Source organism: Onychostruthus taczanowskii, unplaced genomic scaffold, assembly GCF_017590055.1.
Source record: "Onychostruthus taczanowskii isolate IOZ18803 unplaced genomic scaffold, ASM1759005v1 scaffold50, whole genome shotgun sequence".
NCBI lineage: Eukaryota > Metazoa > Chordata > Aves > Passeriformes > Passeridae > Onychostruthus > Onychostruthus taczanowskii.
In genome coordinates, this window is record NW_024502569.1 from 1469267 (window position 1) to 1487636 (window position 18370).

At 41.0% G+C, this 18370-nt stretch overlaps 1 protein-coding gene across 6 annotated transcripts in view; it reads left to right on the plus strand.

Moving 5' to 3' along the window:
* The window catches only part of STARD13 (StAR related lipid transfer domain containing 13), a 286278-nt gene that overhangs the window by 169933 nt on the left and 97975 nt on the right, over nucleotides 1-18370 (plus strand). The window contains exon 1 of one of the 6 annotated variants that reach the window (XM_041416098.1): nucleotides 2261-2697. The exons of the other annotated variants lie outside the window; for them this stretch is intronic. Coding sequence (XP_041272032.1) covers nucleotides 2529-2697 — 169 coding nt within the window. The 5' untranslated portion in view covers nucleotides 2261-2528. Of the gene's footprint in view, nucleotides 1-2260; nucleotides 2698-18370 lie in introns of those variants that run through there. 6 annotated transcript variants of the gene reach the window in all.

Here is an 18370-nt window from a genome sequence, read left to right on the forward strand (position 1 = left end):
TAGACTTTGGAAGTATTGCAAGGAATAATGCAGAATGCCATTAGCTGAAAAAGCCAATGAATTTTCCAACAGAAAAAGAAATCCGTCTGAATATTTAAGCAGAGTAGTATTAAATGTTAATACTTGCTTTACCTTAGCAATAGCATTTTTAAAATAGAATTAGATCAAACCACTGTAGATTAATCAAATATGAATTTCCCTGCATGGAGGTAATGTCTCTTTGGATAAACACTGTGCCTGTCATTGACGTTTGAGAGTCTCTGGGATATTTATTCCTGAAGAGATGGCAGCACAGTGACTGGCACACTGGCTTGGCAAGCTGGGGTAGGAATGGGAGCCATCTCTTCCCTGCTGTTCAGGCTCTCTCTGCTCACACCTGTGAAGCAATCCTGCCTCTCCTCTTTGCACAGCAAGGCAGAGAGGAGACTGGTCAGTCCCACTGCCTGGCTGCCAGTGCCCAGCCCTGTTTGAGAGTATAGATGGCAGTGATGCCAAATCTTTGCTCTTGAGTTTGAAGTCTCTGCTTAGAGCCTCAGAGAAGACCATGCAGGCATACTTGGAGCAAAAAGCAGCACGTACAGACCTTGCAGGTGCTGTTAATAGTAATAACAGGTAATGAAGGCTTCCAGTCTATAGCATTCATTTTAAATTTCTAGTACCTGGAATTATATTTCTCCATTTTATGGCACTGCACAAGTCTCACATTGATGAGGAATAAAATTCATAAGGTGTAATGAGAACAGATTGCATCGCAGTAAAACCATGTCCTAAGGGGTTTTGCATGGAGCAAAATTTTAATGAACAGTTGTGAACAAGAGCTGTCCTTCCCCCTCTCACGTTTAGGTGACTATATCTGCCATGTCCTCTGTGAAGAGGCAGGTCCTAGCAGTGCCAGCTGATGGCCCTGCCCTGGTCAGCATCTGTGAGGTGCTTCATTGTACCATGGCATGGTGTGAGATATTGTTGGCCTCAAGGCTGGAGAACTGGACACAGACAATAATGTCACTGCAGATGGATGACCAGGTAGAGTTTTGGAAGCTCAAGATCCCCCATGGGATGGGGGTTGAGCCCTTGCTGCCTGGGGCTTGCAGCCACTCCAACAGCGCTGTCAGCTGCCAGGCCCCAGCTTGACACTGGTGTCATGGGAAGGGGCATGGAGGTGGCAGCAGCATTCCTGAGCTCTGATTCTTAGAAACCACTCATTTCCCGTAATTCTTAGAAATCAGCACACACTAGAGGTGTACTAATACAAAATAATGGTATTCTAAAATGTAATGAAAAATTATTTGACTAGAGGGCATTTTCAGTATGTTTTCACTCAGATTTGCTGCCCTCCTGCTGATAAAAGTGGCAATGTTCTGTTTCCATATGATTAATTAAAGAAATAGCATCTTCTGCTGACTCAGTGGTTCATATGTGAGGATAGAATGAAAACACATGCTCCTCTGTCTGTTGAAAAAAAAACAACAACAAGAAAAAAAAAAAGATGGCAAGGAACCTGAATAACAGAGAATATCTCCATCCCCTTTCCCTCTTCCAGGCAGTGACCGGTTCTTGGTAACCTTAATGTTAGGAACTTTGGTTTTGTTTACTGCTGAGTGGCTGCTGCTAGGTGTTGTTGAATTTTTTTCATCCCAAGGGCTTCACTTGTTCCAGTGCTCCTTGTACCGTGTGGTTTTGGAGATTCAGACAGCCCTTCCGTAAACGGACTTTTTTCTTGGCAAACGGGGGTATGATTTTTAGAAAAGTAAGTGAGGGCATCATCACCAGAGATGAGTCAACAGCTGGGCAGCATAGAGCAGAGGAGAAAAAGGTTTTCAGCAGCCCTGAATACTCTAAAACACACATTTTTCGAACGTCTTCAACTATTTCTTCTTCGCTTTTTGAAGCGGCCCGGTGCAGCCCCTCCGTGCTTGGGTAAACTCCGGCCGGCCGGGGAGCTGCCGGGACAGGCTGGGGCTGGGGCAGGCTGGGACTGGGAAAGGCTGTGCCGGACTGGGAAAGGCTGTGCCGGGCTGGGGCAGGCTGTGCGGGGCTGGGGCAGGCTGTGCCGGGCTGGGAAAGGCTGTGCCGGGTTGGGGAGGCTGTGCGGGACTGGGAAAGCCTGTGCGGGACTAGGAAAGCCTGTGCGGGACTGGGAAAGGCTGTGCAGGGCTGGGGCAGGCGGGGCTGGACCGGGACAGGCTGGGATTAGGACTGGGGCAGGCCGTGCGTGCTGGGCCGGGACAGGCTGGGGCTGGGGCAGGCTGTGCGGGGCTGGGGCCGGGGCTGTGTGCCGGGCTGGGGCAGACTGCCTGTCCCGCTCCGCAGGCTCACTTCCACAGGCTGCGCTGGGAGCGATTGGCCCGCGCGGATCATGTGGGAGAGAGCCGGAATCCCGAGCTGTAGTAGTTCTTGGCACTCCTTTTGCGTTTAAAGCGCTCGCTCCTCGCAGCTCCCTGGGGCTTAGAGCCTGCCTGCTCTCCTTGCCCTGGTTCCCACCGGGAGCAGCGCCGCGGGACGGCCGGGGCGAGCCGAGGGCAGCGGCGATGTTGAAGCAGGTGCCCCGGGCCGCGGGCACCGCCTGTTTCTACCTGAACGCGGTGTCCCCCGAGGGCCAGGAGCTCTTCTGGCGCTGCGATCCGCCCGCCCGGCGCCCTCCCTACAGGACCAGCAGGATTCTCGCCCGTCACCAGCTGGTGACCAAAATTCAGCAAGGTGAGTTGCAGGCAGGAGCGCTCCGTAGCCCGGCGTTGGCGCAGGGTCTGCAGGTCTGCTCTTTCGTAAGAGTACATGTTTTAATGCCTCATGTTTCAGGCTCGTTTCCTGTCTCTATTCCAAAGTAATCTGGCTAGAGACAGGGTTTGAAATAGTCATTCATACCTCTCTGTTTCCGCGCATACACACATGCACCGACCACCAGGAGACAAATGCTAGTGCATGATTAGCGATTTAACTAGGTTACCTTTTAATCATAAACTGCTGTGGTATCTTAGGTGCTGAACTTCGTCTTGTCCGACTGTCTGAGCAGTTACTGGCGCCAGTCCATCTGCTCTGATTGCTACAGGTCAAACCTGCCCATGGTAACCCACAAAAGAATAGATGGTCACCCAATTAAAAAAGAAGCAGAAGTCCAATGTGACTGGAAGAAGGCAGCTGGGATAACATCCTTTGGAAACAAGTGTGTGTAACTATCAGGGCATTAGAAAATCTGTCACATATCCTTAAAAATAATTGCTGACTTGGCTTTTCAAGCTGCTTAAGCAGTTATCTAAGCAGTCATTACAAACGTATCGATTTGGCTTTTTCTGAATGTCTGTCTATGGCACTAAAGCTAAATGCAGATTGGCCCCAGAACAAATCCTTTGGTCTGTGCACACAATTTAAAATCATCTTCACAATGGCTAATGCAAAGATAAAAACCCTAACCAACTGTACTGATTTTTCCAGATTAAAAAGCAAATCAGTACATAGTTTTGTATTGATCATGGTTTTGTATGGAATCCTGTTTCAAGAGCACTGGTTTCCAAAGTGGATGTGGTCCTACATGCAGAAAAATGTCACGCCGGAAAAAAAATTCCTGGTGATAAAAGCCACTTTCTGGACAGAAAAAAGGTGTTTGATTCTGCTAACTAGGTGCAGGCATGGAGATAACATCATTCACTTTCATATCTGGCAAATATCACAGCAATTGGTGTGAGGTTTTGACCAGCAGCAGTTAAATGGCGTGGCTATTTTTGTGTGTTGCTTTCCAGTAAGATTCTTTAGATCTGTGGCTGTAAAACTCTGGCAGAAGTACAGAATATAGTGATGAAATTTTATTGCATTTATAAAGAAAACAATGCATAATTCTTTGGCTTAAAAAGATGAAAAAGATAGTTTCTGTGGCAATTAGGAAAATGTAGTTGTTTGCAAGGCAGTCTCAGGAACTAGTTGTGTTTGAAGGATACTGGTCCTCACTGCAGCTCTGCTTTCAGGAAGGATATTATGTCATTCTGTGTACCCAGTGTAAGGCCTGGATTGAATAGAAAGAAAGGATAATTTATTTCTCTACAAGTTTATTTGAAAATGTTTTTGGTGCAGTGCTAGTACCAACTTAGTGTTCAAACTGCATTAACTGAGGATGTGGTGGATTAACACACCTCTTCTACCTGTCATGGTGCTGTTTAACTTTCACTCTTGTAACCTGTAATCTGGCCAAAGCCAGCCAGTGGTGCTGAGACTTTGGAGAAGCTGCATGGTGGGGAGTTTCAAAGTTGTAACTTTTCTTTCTGCAGCTAGTTGCATGGATGGTTAGTCTGTGGTGAATGACCTCCGCTCCTCTTTCACAGCTTTCCAACCTGCTCTGCACAGAGCTGTGGAAATTATATTTGTATAGTACATTGATCATGTGATGTATGTTACTTTCAGTATAGGAAATATTTATGTATTTTGGGTCACTAAGAATAAATACATAATTTCTTTTATTGATGTAAGCTGGGGACAGGATCCACTGTTGGTCAGGTGTCAGTTCATTAGCAGTAAGGAAATTATGTGTGCAGATAAATGCTGATGTCTGTCTCAGCCCATATGTAGGCAAGCACACATCTAGTGCAAAACCAAGGCACACATTTTTTTCTACAGTGCCCCAAGTAATGACTAATAATTTTGATACACATAGTTGTATTAGCAATACCAAAAAATCTAAGCTTAGCTAATATTCAGTTTGAAACCTTCAGTTTATGGTCTGGATGAAAAACTTAGATCCATCAATCCCTCACAAAACCTTCACCAAGTTTTGCTGGGTCAGCATGTCACCCTCTCTGCTTGCTTTGTTCAGGCTGTAAGCAGTATGAGGGTACTGGATCAGTCCCCATCCTTTTCCCAGAGGGTACTGGAAGAGTACTCTAAAATGGGTGGAGTTATCAGGCTGTGCTTTTCGAGGTGAATGAGTTTTACCCCATTAACAAATGGGATTCATAACTAGCAGAGTGACACAGAGAAACTTATCAATAATATATTGAAAAATAGATTAAGAGATGCAAGATGAGAACCAAAACTTGCTTTCAGTCATTCAGTTGAGTAAAGCATGTAAATCATTATTTAGTTGCTTGAATTTGTACATCTTTGAATCATACATTTTAAGACCATTAAGACCAAGTATTTGAGTATAGCTACCCCAATTCTTGTGTTGCGCCTCTCCAATCTAACAATTTGAATTGTAACATATGTTTAGAAAAAGATCCAGGCTGCATTTTAAGATTGTTGGAATGGTGAATCCTGCCTTGTTAATTACTTTGCTGAAAACAGATCTGCCACATGTTTAAGTGCTAAGCTGCCCTGGGGCTTGTTTGAATACCTGCTCTCTGCTGCCTACCCAGTTATTTTTCACTTGCTGGTTTTCAGACTGGAGGCACCTGAAGTAGGATTGTTACATCAGGAAATTTTTTTCCTTAGTGAAAGGAATGTTTTACAAAATTAGAACATATCCAATGTACAATGTATAAAGAAGTCAAATCTTCCATTCCTGGTCAGTAATGCAGTGTGATATCAAGTGTTGCATATACTGCTAGCTTTTCAGTCATTAGCTGCATGTACTGTTCTAAACTATGCTAATTTACGCTATCATATCGCAATACAGGTTTTCTTCCTCCCTGAAAAACACATTTGCTGAAGACTATTTCCTTTGTATTTTCCTTTGGTGTTAGTTAAAAATAAACTAAATGAGTCATTAGAGGAATTATACTATTTAATCATTTCTAAAAAGAAAATCACCACAAGGGAAATGACAGGAACCAGACTGTTATTTCAATCAGATCATACTTTGAAAGTCCTAAGTATTTAGTTTATGTACACCACCAACTCCTTCAGGCACAATTATGAGGTGGCCTGTGGATGTGAGTGGTAATTATCTGTTTGATATTAAGCAAGTAATTTCAAGATATGGTCTTTTTGAAGATTCTCTTTCCCCCATAAGGCCATTAGTTTCCACACTGAAGGGGACACATGCCTCAACATAAAGGAACAGGGTGTAGCATGCTTGGTCTGAGGTACTTATTCAAACTCTGTATGCAGTAACTGTGTGAGAATTCATTAGCTATTACTCATGTTTTCTTTAAATAAATAAGGTGGTGACTTTCAAGAATTTATATTACATGAGTCACAAAGTTGTTATTTCTTTTACAGTACATGGCTAAACTCAGTGCAGAACAGAAAATATAAAAAGTAGCTGAAGGTAAAAAGTAATGAAGAATTAAGGCCATACCCTGAAAATGTTAAATTGGACTGTGCAGTACAGGTAGAGTGTAAGTCAAGGTGAATGAAGCCACATCTGCCCCAGCATAGACAGGCTGGTAGAGAAATGTTCCCTTGCATCTACAGTAAAATTAGATTCTTAGCTTGAATGTTCAGTAAGACAATAATATGAAGAAACAAATGAAAATAAGACAGATTCCTATTCTCAGTGAGCAAATTCCTGCTCACAGTGTGTAATGTCCTTTGATTTGTCTCAGTTTATGTCCACAGGCAAGAACAGTTGAGGAAAATTGTTCAGTGGAGCGATATTAAATCAGACTTTCAACTTTTCAAGGCAGACTCTCCATTCAATGCTCAGCAGATGTTTTATAATCTTACGTGTTGCAATTTCGGTTTTGATCTTGTATGTCTACTATTACCTTTGGTGTCCTGTATTTGTCTGGTTTGAGTGAGTTTCAGAAGGGCAAACAAATGCACTTTTCTGTCTTATAGTCTTCCCTTTGTAATTAGTTCAAGGTGTTTAATTCTTCTATTTTTCTAAGCATGAGTAGGATTTGTGGAAAGTGTTACAGAGTGACTTGGGAAAAATTATGTAATTCAAGTGACTTAAATTTCAATGATTATTGTAGCATAAGATAATATGCTCTTGTATTCAAAAGGAGAACAGGGAAGTCATGTAGGTAAAAATGTTGCAGTCATATGTTGCATTAAAAAAGCCCACATAAAATTCCTGATATGCACACAGGTGTGGATTACAGGATGGATACAATTAAAAAATTAAAGACTGTGAGTTTGGTCAGACATACAAAAAGGACAAAATTTCAGGCAACCTGAAGCATAGCCTTTCTTGTGTTCCGGATGCTGGCCACTTTACCTGCACATGTTTAAACCTCATTGGCTGAACACAGGAAAGTGAAAGATTAACCAACAAGACTCAGCCTTGGTGGCAATGGTACAAACACCCTCACTTATGTCATCTCTGACCAGTGCTGGAGGTCTGCTGCCTCTTGAGCCTGTAAGCTGGGAGGTCAGGGCAGAACAGCTTGTAGCCACTTTCCACTTTTCAAGCCCTGGTGCCTCCTCTTGTGGTGCTTCTGTCTACGCTCCAGCCCAGGCACACAGGAGAGGACAGAACTGGAGCTGGGGTTGCCCAGAGCGCCAGGAGGAACATCCTTAACTGCAGAGCTGCTTTGCAGACCTCAGCTGGGACATAGTCCACCCCCCTCCACTGTCAGATATGTGTGGGGCAGGCGTGTGCTCACAGCAGAGGGTACTTTGGTTGGTTGTTTCATACACTCTTTAAAGTCCCTTAGAAACTGAGACCTTATGTCACCTGAAGCTTCTTCACCCTCTTTCCTTCTTTATACCCTCTTTCTTCAAGTCCTTAGACCTAGACATGAAGAAAATAGAGTTCTTCAATTAAATAATGGGATTTTTTGTTTACATACTTTTACTCTGAAATGGCTGAAGTATTTGTGTGAAACTTTAACACAAAAAATGTGAGCATCCTTAGAGGTATTTATAACTTCAGAGTGCCCTGAGGTGTGTTTATATTAAAAACAATATTGGTGTATAAGAGTGCAGTCCATCTAATTAAAGTTTTAAGAAGTTGTTCTTCATAAACAACAGGACATTTAAAATGGAGAAACCTTCGCTGGAGCCACTATCTGGCAAAAAGATTCAAATATGTAACTAGAAGTGGCCTGTGTCGTACTGGAGATTGGATTCAATAATAGTGGCTATTTCTGGTCTTAAACCTTCACAGCCACAAAATGTCAAAAACACTTCAGCTGACACATGCAGGTTGGACACCAAAAAGTAAATCTTGGCTCTTCTTGTAGTTAGGAGACTTTTACTCTCAATTTCACTGAAAACAGGATTTCAGCAAGGTGAAATCTTAACTTGAGGCTTTCTTGTTTTGAAATTGTGAAATGAACAGCTGTACTTTTGCTATATATCTTCTGCATTGATCATGGAGGAGACTGAATTTCATATTAACTCCATTGTATGAGTAGAGACAGTACTATTAAAAGACATTTAATCCAATAAATGCAAGATTTATGCTCAATAAATTAATCACTAGAGAAATAATAATCAGAAAGGAAATTAGTTTAAATTTAGAAGAAGTGATAAGTCACTGTGGCATATAAAATGCTACATAACAGAAGTAAAATGGAAATGACTCACAAAAGTTGAGTAATTAAGAGAATATGTACATAGCATTTTTGTTACTCAGTTTCTTATATCCGTATTTATACAGAAATCCCTGAAAATAAAGTGCAGTATTTGTATCATGAGCACTGTAAATGTTAATTTTTAAAAAATCTGCTCTTTTAGGTTCCAAACAGATACTATTATTTCTTGGCAGTAGATACTTATGTGCTTTTTATTTTTATTCCTGTGCAAGCTGTGTAGTCATTGATAGCATCTTAGCCTCACACATTTTTTTTGTCTTACTCCTATCATATGATATTCTCAGACGTTTAATTGCACTTAAACAAATACAGGTTATCAAACAATTGTTGGTAGTTGAGTTTGTTGCACCTTTTAATACCTGCTTTTGAGGGTAAAATGATGAATTACATGTCCTGTGAGCTTGATCCAGTATATACTAGTTGTGTCATTTCTTATTAATACTCACGTTATAGATACATAAATGTGAGCAAGTGAGAAACCCCTCATCTTTGTGCCTTGTGGTGCACTTTTTGCTTAAAAATCTGAGGAGTTTTCCCCTTTCAGATTCAGTTTAATGGGTCAGAGAAGAACTCCATAACATGGTAGGAGAGAGGAGGGCTCAAGCACCTTGAGCTGGACTATTTAGAAGCCGTTGAAGAGTAGACAGTATGATTCAGAGGGCTTGGAAGTATTATGGCTTAGCTGAAAAGGATGTGTGTGACTCAGTTTGAAAACATCTTGTGCATTTTTGCTTCTCGTTTGTTACAGGACTGAGTTTAATTCAACGGGGAGAAAACAATCACTCCATAGCAGTTCAGAACACATGGGATTTTGACTAATACAGACAGAGATGAACAAAAGTTTCTGTCCTTGTGATACGTTAGGTAAACTTGACAAAGTAACTCGGTTTAAAATAATGGGCTGTGCAGTACATCTTAAGTAAATACCATCTGCCAGGCATGGAAATAGCCTGCCTGGAACGTACCAGACGTTTTGCTTTCCAATCAAAGCCCTTTGCCAAAGAAGGACTCAGCCCTGCTACTTACTCAGATGAACCTTCCCCTGTGCTAAAGGAGCAAAATAATACATCCTAATAATGTCAACTGGTATTGTTTTAATGAGCTGGATGTTACAGACCTTTGGCAATAGTTGTACTCTCTTTTAATTGGATTGTGGTTGGAGGAAGGTCTGTTTGTGTGAGCAAAGTTCTCAGGATTTGGTACCAAAATCTCTGTATATTTATTGTCATCTCTTTCCTTTAGTTCCAATGGCCTAGAGGGTATCTGATTTTTTCCCCCTTAATGTGTCACTAGTGTCTTTCATGGTTTGTTTATTTTATTGATTTTGCCATGCTTGTTTCTAGTCCTCCACCACTTGAATGGTTTAGGAATATGGATAAAAGCAGTAAATTCAAATCAAAATCTCTAATTTAATTCTAGTTTTTATCCTGTTTAGTCACAAACACACACCCACTGGCATCCAGCACCCACCAGACCTGCCATTTTCTGGGAGATTTCTCAGCTTCCTTCCTGCAATCATTTGAAGGAAAATACAGCACCCTCAGCTTTAAGAAAAGGCAACACAGCTCTTGATGCTGAATGGGTTGGGAAGTGAGGATGGTGGTACAGTTTTTACTCCTGTGTAACACTTCTCTGCAAGGAACTGCTGCTTCTCCAACCCCCCCAGTACATGCTGATCCATATGGTTTTTCCCTAGATCTCTGACAACTCTTCCCCCTTCCTTAATGCATGTACCCTTTGGGCCAATTACTTCAATGTCCATTTATCCACATTATTATCCATAAACTCCTGCTTGTAGATATCAGGTGTTAACACATCATGTTCCTGTGTTGGTACAGCATAAAATGTCCCTCTGAGTCTGAGTGGGCATATCTGTGCTGCTAAATAAAAGAGATGGGAGGTGAGCTTGAAGTACATCCTGGGCTGCTGAGCAGATTCTCTGGCTCTGTTTTGGGCTTCTCCAGCTGGCTCAGCTCAGACTAAGACTCAGAGAGGACTAGTCATAGGTAGTGAGGACATGAGCTGAGTGATGCCACTTGACCGAAAAACAAGAATCAGTCTGTGTTCCATTTAGCAGTGTAATTGTAGCCCCTCTTGCTGCTGCCACAGAAGGTGCAAAATGAGGAAAAACGTTGCTCACAAGGTCTAAAGATCCAGTATTAAAGTTTCTGTAGCATTATCCCCCAAAAGAGGCAATACAGTTTTTAATGCTTGACGTTTCTGATGAAAATATGCAAAAGTAAATGTATCCTGTCATGGAGTGCCTTTTCATTCCTGCAAAAATGCAGAAATAAATTCTGTTAAAAGCCAAGTACTTAAGTAATTTTTATTATACCATACTGTGAAATAGACAGTTCATATTAGGTAACCACAACCTCATCCTTCTTCTTTTGAAATCTGCATAAGGTCAGAACTTGCAAAAACCATTCTAAATAATTAGATCATATTGCTGATCCCAATAACTGCAGCATCATCGAGTGTCCTTCCAAAGGATCCAGGATTTGAAAAGATAACTCTAGATTTGAAGAGGAAGCAGTATGTCTGACAACACTCAGATGGCACAAGGGTGCCATCTTTCACTCATGTGAAAGGCACAGTCTTTTTCCGTCATTTCAGCTTCAGGAAGCACAGAATGTTTTATTTTCCCTAGTCCCCAACTGATATGGGAGTGGGAGTCTGGACAGGACAAGACTCTCAAAGCCACACAATGTGGGTTTTTCATAATATATTTGGCTAACTTTAATGTTCTGCAGGATGAATCTAAGTTTTGTGTCTTTAATTGCATTTGATGGCAGCAGCTGAATATCTAATCATTTTGTAACTTCAGAGGTAATGGCTTTCTCTTCCTGCAAACATTTATCTGAAAGGGATAATGTAAAATCCAAAAGCTAGTGCTTGGCACAGAGGGTGAGGCAGTAAGTCCTTGGCTTTACATTTTTTTCCTTTTTCTTTTAATTTTTTCAGCTGAGGACAGCTGTATTTCTGAGGACATTTTAAAACTGCCATCCTGTCAGCTTCACTTCATTAAAAGTGTGGCAGTCTGCCTAGGTCTTATCTAGAGTTAAGGAGTTTCTTGTCTCTTAAATTCAGCAATATCTGTCTTAAAAGTTCCTTCCAAATCAACAGACTGAGATATCAGAATACTTTTTCCAAAACTTTATCATTCGAGCTGCTGATTCTGCATTAAAACCCCTTGCCAAAACCTGAGCCATGGTAGCAAAAGCTGCATTTCATACTAGTGCCTGAGTGCTGTAGCCTGGATCAAATAATACAGGCACTGATTCAAGGCCAGGATTGCTTTATCTTCATCCAGTGCTTCATGCTGAAAGCTGGAGCTGTCTTCATTGTGGTGATGGCTGATCAGACGTGGCATCAGTGGTGCTACCTGGGGAGATGTGTGGCTGCAGTTCAGCCCTGAGGCCATCCCTCCCCAGCAGCTCACAGCTCTGACATCCTCCTTGAAAGGCCGTGGGTGCCAGCAACAGGCAAAGGGGTGTCCTTGCACATAGGGCAATTGTCAGTTCAGACTAAGGAAGTTCTGTTTACCAGCAGCTTCTGAAGGAAGGAAGAGATTTCCGGTGACATTTTAATTCCCTTTTATGTGGAGCTATTTTTAGACAGTGCTGCTGCCAGTCATATCAAATTCTTTGTGTCTTTTGAATTTTCACTGAACTGCATAATAAGCGTTTCAGCTCCCTGGCGCATAATGGCAGTGTTATTTGCTGAAAGTCTTATTATTTCGAGTGGCCTCTTATCTGAAGATCAATTCATTAGTTCTGGCCTCTGAAGTTTAAAAGGAAACAATTGCAATTGCTGAAGAAAAAATTAAATTACATTTAGTTTCAGTAGTACTTATTTTCTCTAATGTTGGGTACTGAAAGCCTATTTTAAGGCTGACAAAGCAGATGATCCATATTTCAGGGCTGTAATCTGACCTCTGACATCCACAGCTTGTCAAGATGGGTGAGAGAACTGGACTATCACTGAGGGAAATTTAGTCCCTTTTCTGTTATTTGGTTTATCTTTTTAGTCAGAGAGTGCAAACCAGTTTCCACCAGTTTCCAGATGCTCATGGAAAGCCACCAGCAATAAGAACTGTAAGGAGAGGTCATTTAGGTTACTCAGCTAAGTTTACTCAGCTAAGTAATTATACGTCACTCAGAAGTGTCTCAGACCTTTGAAGTTGCATTGTTCTAGAAAGTTGTGTTTTGGACCATTTCCGTGGAAGATTTTGGTTAAGAAAGTTGCTGTATTGCTGCTGGACTCTCATTGAGCGTGGAGCCTAAAAGTGGTTGTACAAGCAGGAAGACAGTTTTTATCTGCCACCAGGTGAAAACTGTGGTCTAAAGTCCTGGAAAATCCCCCATCTTGGATCTTCAGTGAGGATCGGTACAAAGCTATCGGCATTTTCATGGTAGCTCTGCAGAGCGACTGACTCCCACACTGACAAGGATTTTTACAGCTCCATGGTGCCTGTGAATGTTTCTAAGAACAGAAAATTTTCAAAAAAACTGCCAAGACTAATAGAGAGAGCTTTTAAAATGCAATCTGAATATATATAATACACAGAATTTTAAGGATAATGACACAAGTAATTGAGTGAGTAGCATTTCTTGTTCAGCAAAACATTTCTGTTACCAGAATGCTTTCTTCCTCCTGGGCACCTGAAGCTGACAGTTAAAAATTTTCTGGTTGAAACTATAGCTTGCTTTTTAGAAAACTTATGAAAACCCAAAACTGTATAACTGAATAATTGTCTTAAGTGAGTATTCAATAGACGTACCCACAATCCATTTAAAGTGAATCAAAAAAGTGCCACTCATTTTTTAAAGTATCCCTTATTGACTCTGTAGCAGCACGAAAACTATAGCAAGTTTAAATTATCTTCAGAAAACAAAAAGCTCCCGCCAACATATGCTGGTTTTTATCAGCAGCTGTTGTATGCTGACGTACTCTTTCAGCATATATGGGGCTCAGCTGTCCTAAACAATCATTGTAAAATGTAAAATAGATTTATAGTGATGTTAATCTCTTGTTAGATATTTAACTACTCATGTAATTCATACTGAATTTAGGTCTGCTTCTTTGTTTAAGTTATAAGAAAATTATTTAAAACCAGGATTAATATTTAAGAGATGCAAATAGCTTGTACCAGGAGTTTAAAATATTGAACTGTGGTGCATTTTTAACAATCCCCTAAAAATAATCAGATTACCTGTTGTCATGGTTTTAGCATTTGTGTAAGTGTAAAATTTGACTTCCTGCCTTTGAGTAACAACTACTGCAACTTTATAGCAATGAAAAGTAACAAATTAGTTTGCCAATTTAAGCAAAAAATTTTACATGTCATTCCTTTATTAGTGGAAGTGGACATCTTTATAGCAGTGGCAGTTGTCAAATCAGATGCTGTAATATTTTTAATTGCATGATTTAGCAGATGTACTCTTCAGTCTGAGATACCAATAAATACATACGACATTTATGCTTCAGAAATGTTTAGAAAGACACATAGGTATGGTAGGTTTTTTTTTTTTCAATGTATCTTTGGCCTGCATCTTCTTTAAAATAGAGAATTTGTGATTAGCTTGATTTTTCATTACCCTATATTCTCTGTGATCTATTTTAATTTTGCACTGAAAAAGTACAAAATATGTCAATCTGTAAAATGCCTTGTTGGCACCAAGGTAATTTTAGATCATTTCTTGTTCACATGAGAGATTGACAGAGATTTTATGGTTTCCATTCTGAGGCTTAACCTGGAGGGAAATGTTACATTCAGCAGACTGGACTCTTGACATTTTAAGTCCTTTAATATGGATTAAAAATATGCATGAGACTCCACATAGTTCTATTTCACTGAAATTACTATTGACTTTTGGACTTGAGTTTTCACCCAGGCTGTTTTTAATCAAACTGCAATCTACTGAAATACAGTTCAGGTTCTAGTTTTAAGTAGGATTCAGGTGACACTCACTCAGGCTCTGTCCACACAATGGCTTCACACCAGCTGGGTAAGGCACAATATTCCTTTGCTGTCTTAGAGACGCAGAGTTCAGATTCCCCAGCAGAGAAAGACACTGTTCTGAAACAAAATAGCTCAAGTTTGCATAAAAATAATACATGCAGGAGCATCACAGTAGCACCACTAAGTGGAAGAAATAATCCTGGTTGAAGTCTCACCTTTAGAAACCATGATTTCATATTTGATATGTCTGCTTCACTGAAACATTCTAAAACTTCAATGTACAAGAACTGCCCAGGCAACAAGAGAACTTTACAGAATCACAGAATAATTTAGGTTGGAAGAGAGACATTGAGGGGTTGTCCAGTCCAGCTCCTGCTCAGAGCAGAGACAGCTGGATCAGGTTGCTTGGGACCTTGTCAGGTTTAGTTCTGAGTTCTCCAAGAACTGATATGCAACGTGTGCTCTGGGGAACTTCTGATGTTATGTGCTATTCACCACCTTCATGGTGAATTTTCTTTTCTCTTAGGTCTAATTTGATTTAAAATTCTGTTGCCTTTCATCCTACAGTTGTGTACCTCTAAAAAGACCCTGGCTTCACTTTCCTGTTAAATAGATGAAGCCATCGGTTATCTCTCCTCGCCTTTTCTTCTTAAACTTAACAAACCCAGCTCTGCTAGTCTTTCTATGTCAAGTGGTTCAGCCCTCTGCAGGGTTTGGTTTGATATGTCCATGATATCCTTGTGCTGAGGAACCCCAGAATGAATGGAGTAGCCTGTAGTTTCACAAGTGCGGATAACAAAAAAGCAGTCATGTAGCTCAATCTGTCGGCTACATTCTTCCTAATGCACTAGCCTAGTGTGAAGGTGGTATCATAGGCCAAAAGAGCAAATTTATGTTCAATTAGTTTCCAACAGAGCCCTGAAGGCCTTTTCTGCAAGGGCTGTCAGTCCAGTTAGCCCCAGTCTGTCTGGTTGCAGAGGGTTATTCCATCCCAGCTACAGGACTTATGTGGAATGTGTGAGGTTCCTGTCAGCCAATTCCTCCAGCCTGTAAAGGTCACCTTGAAGAGCAGCTCTCCAGCATCTCAACCACTCCTCCATGGTCTGGTATCATGCACAAATTTCCTGAGAGTGTATTCCATCATCCAGGTTGTTATTAAAGACATTAAACAATATCAGCCCAGTGTCATTGCCTCAGGGATGCCAATAGTAACCAACAACCAGCTCTGTATTGCTTTGTATTGGACTTTGTATTGCTGAGTACAAACTGTGAGACCAGCAATCCAGTCATTTGTCTCAATTACATTTGTCATCCACGTAACCTATCATTCATTTACCTGGTTTGGCTGTAAGGATGAGGTGGGAGACGGAGTTAAAGACAAGACTCCTTGTTCTGTCTCCTTGCCTAACTAGTCCCTAACTAGTCCCTAACAGCCCATGGCTTATGGTGTGTCTGTGAATGATCCAAGTTCAATATTTTACCCTATGGCATAAGCAACAGTAAACCTTTCTCACTTGTAACTTCTGTCAGCTTCAATTTTATATAAATTAATAACTATATGTCAGCACAGATAATTGAACCAGGACCTCCAATTTCATTGATCTGTGCCATAAGCACTATGCTGCAAAGTCAGTCTCAGTAGACCTTCCAGTTCTGTAGGAAACATGGTCTAGGATCCATAATTCATTGAAGGAAATTAACCTGTAGTTCTGTAGTCTTTAAAAAGAAAATAGGATGAAAGCAGAGAAAAATAAACTGACTTTGTTGATTTGTTTATTTGTGATTTTTCTTGGTGAGCTGTTAATGTGTAGTCATCCAAGTCCAGTGAGTTGATGCCATGTGAATTAAGTTGTTTTATCCGAGCCTGAGGAGCTGCAGATTAGTCTAAGAAAATTTGGAGCAAAGAAGAGATATAGGGTGAGATAAGAGGGGAGAAGCAGGTCTGCTCCACCCTTCCCAGTATCTTTATTTCCAATGTACAGATTGAGGTGAGGCCACATCTGCAGAACAACTGAACAAGCCACAACAGAGATAAACTATAAAGCAAATGAGGGGTGTGGAGACAGACAAGGTAGGTAGGTCAGTGTTGTCACTAATGCAGGAGATAGAGGAGTCCACCAAAAATACCCAGGGATGCTGAATCAGAAGTTGTTTTTCACCCTGGCTTCTGAGTCTTAGTCTTGCCCCAGGCAATGGATAGCTGTATTTAAACTGCCATTATCCATCCAGGATTACAAATATGACTCAGGTAAAGGAGGGCAAGTAAATGCAGGTCTACTGCAGGGATGTACACATAAGAAAATGAATCTACACAGGTTTTTAGTCCTATGAAGACAGAAGAGTTTGGAGCTAAAAATAGGCATCTAGTTGTTATTATTATCTACTTTTTTTATATCATCTGTCCCAAGTCCTTTCAATAGAGGAAGAAAAAACATCGCCAAAAACAAACATATTTAAAAAATTGCTTACTCTTTCTAGAAAACATTTAAAAGGCCAAAGACTATCACAGATATCTTTATATGATCAGAGTAACTGGACTGTAGGAACTAGCTTAGCCAGATAAGTAGTTTTATTGGCTTTAATAATAAAGTAAATCACTCATTAAAAAAAAAAAGGCACACCTCTGAAGTATTGGTTTTAAAATATTTTGACCTTAAAAAGCCTGAAGGACTTTAGATTATCAGGAGTCCACTGTGATACTGTATCTGGAAAACCTAGAAAACTTTACTAGTCTCTTCTTAATTGGTATGTTTTGTACCACATCAAAAACTGTAAAAAGTTCCCACTGGCTAGCAGAAATAATTAAGCTTACCAATTTTTATAAATGGTGCTTTAGAAGTAAAGCATGACCTTACAGATGCATTTTTTGAATCTCCCTGACCCTCTGCCTCAGACCATTTGAAACCTGTGAGGTAAGCAGAAGTGACAGGCATTCAGCAGCCTTAGAAAACTCTGGTAGCATCTCTGTAAATCGGAATCTGTAGCTGCTACTGCAATTTGAAGATCAGAAGATGGACACAGCAAAGCTCAGAGATTTTGATGGAGTACAGGTGGCAGTAGATCAGTGAAACCAGAGTTGCAGTTCCAGAGTCCCCAGCACTGTGTTCAAGTACACTAGATCACACTGCCTTGCCAGAATAGAAAGACACACAAAAGGCATACTGGCACTAAAATACTACTATACTAATAATACTAAAATTTATTTCATGGGCTGCCTTTCACCTACAGCTCTTTCCAAAGTAATTGGCAAGGGTAGAGGCATGGCAGTAGCAAGATGACAGATGTGGCACCAGTGAGGTGCATAACACCTCTGCACATCAGGGAGAAGGTATCAGTCAGGGCCAGTAGCTGGCATGGAGCACCCTGGGGGAAATCCTTACCTTGTATAAAAACTACACCACATAACACCTCTTACAACTGAACTGAAACCCTAACCTAAATTATCTCCACTGAAGGAAGACCTATATGAAATTTCTTGTCCTGGCAACAGTATGGGTTGGAGTCTCGGAGTGAGTGGGGCAAGGCCTGGGGCTTGTTTCTGCAGCATTGGCTGTAACCTGTGTTGGGCTGGAGAAGTGAGCAGCTCACTGCTCAGCCCCAGCTCTGGGCAGTGTCAGTGGACATGTAATCCAGCTGAAATGCACATTCTTGCCCAAAGGGCTGGTTTTGGTCCCTGCCACTTCCCTCCTTTGGATTGAGGCTGGGAAAAGTGTGATTACAGGATGGCTTGTTCAGATCATTGGCCCAAAAGATTGTGCTTGTGTGGTTTTGTAACAAAGTCGGTGGTAAGAATGTGTAGTGAGGAATGGGACAGCTCTGTTTAATGTCAATCAGAAGTATTACTGAATTAAAAGCAAAGACTGTAGCTGCACAAGCAATGCAGAGAAAGGCAAAAAAGCAGCTGGGTGTATTGGATTTGTTTGCACATTTCTAATGTGTCCTTATGTCATAACTCAGCAGAATGATATTAAATAGACATTTCAGAGTATCTTAGCTG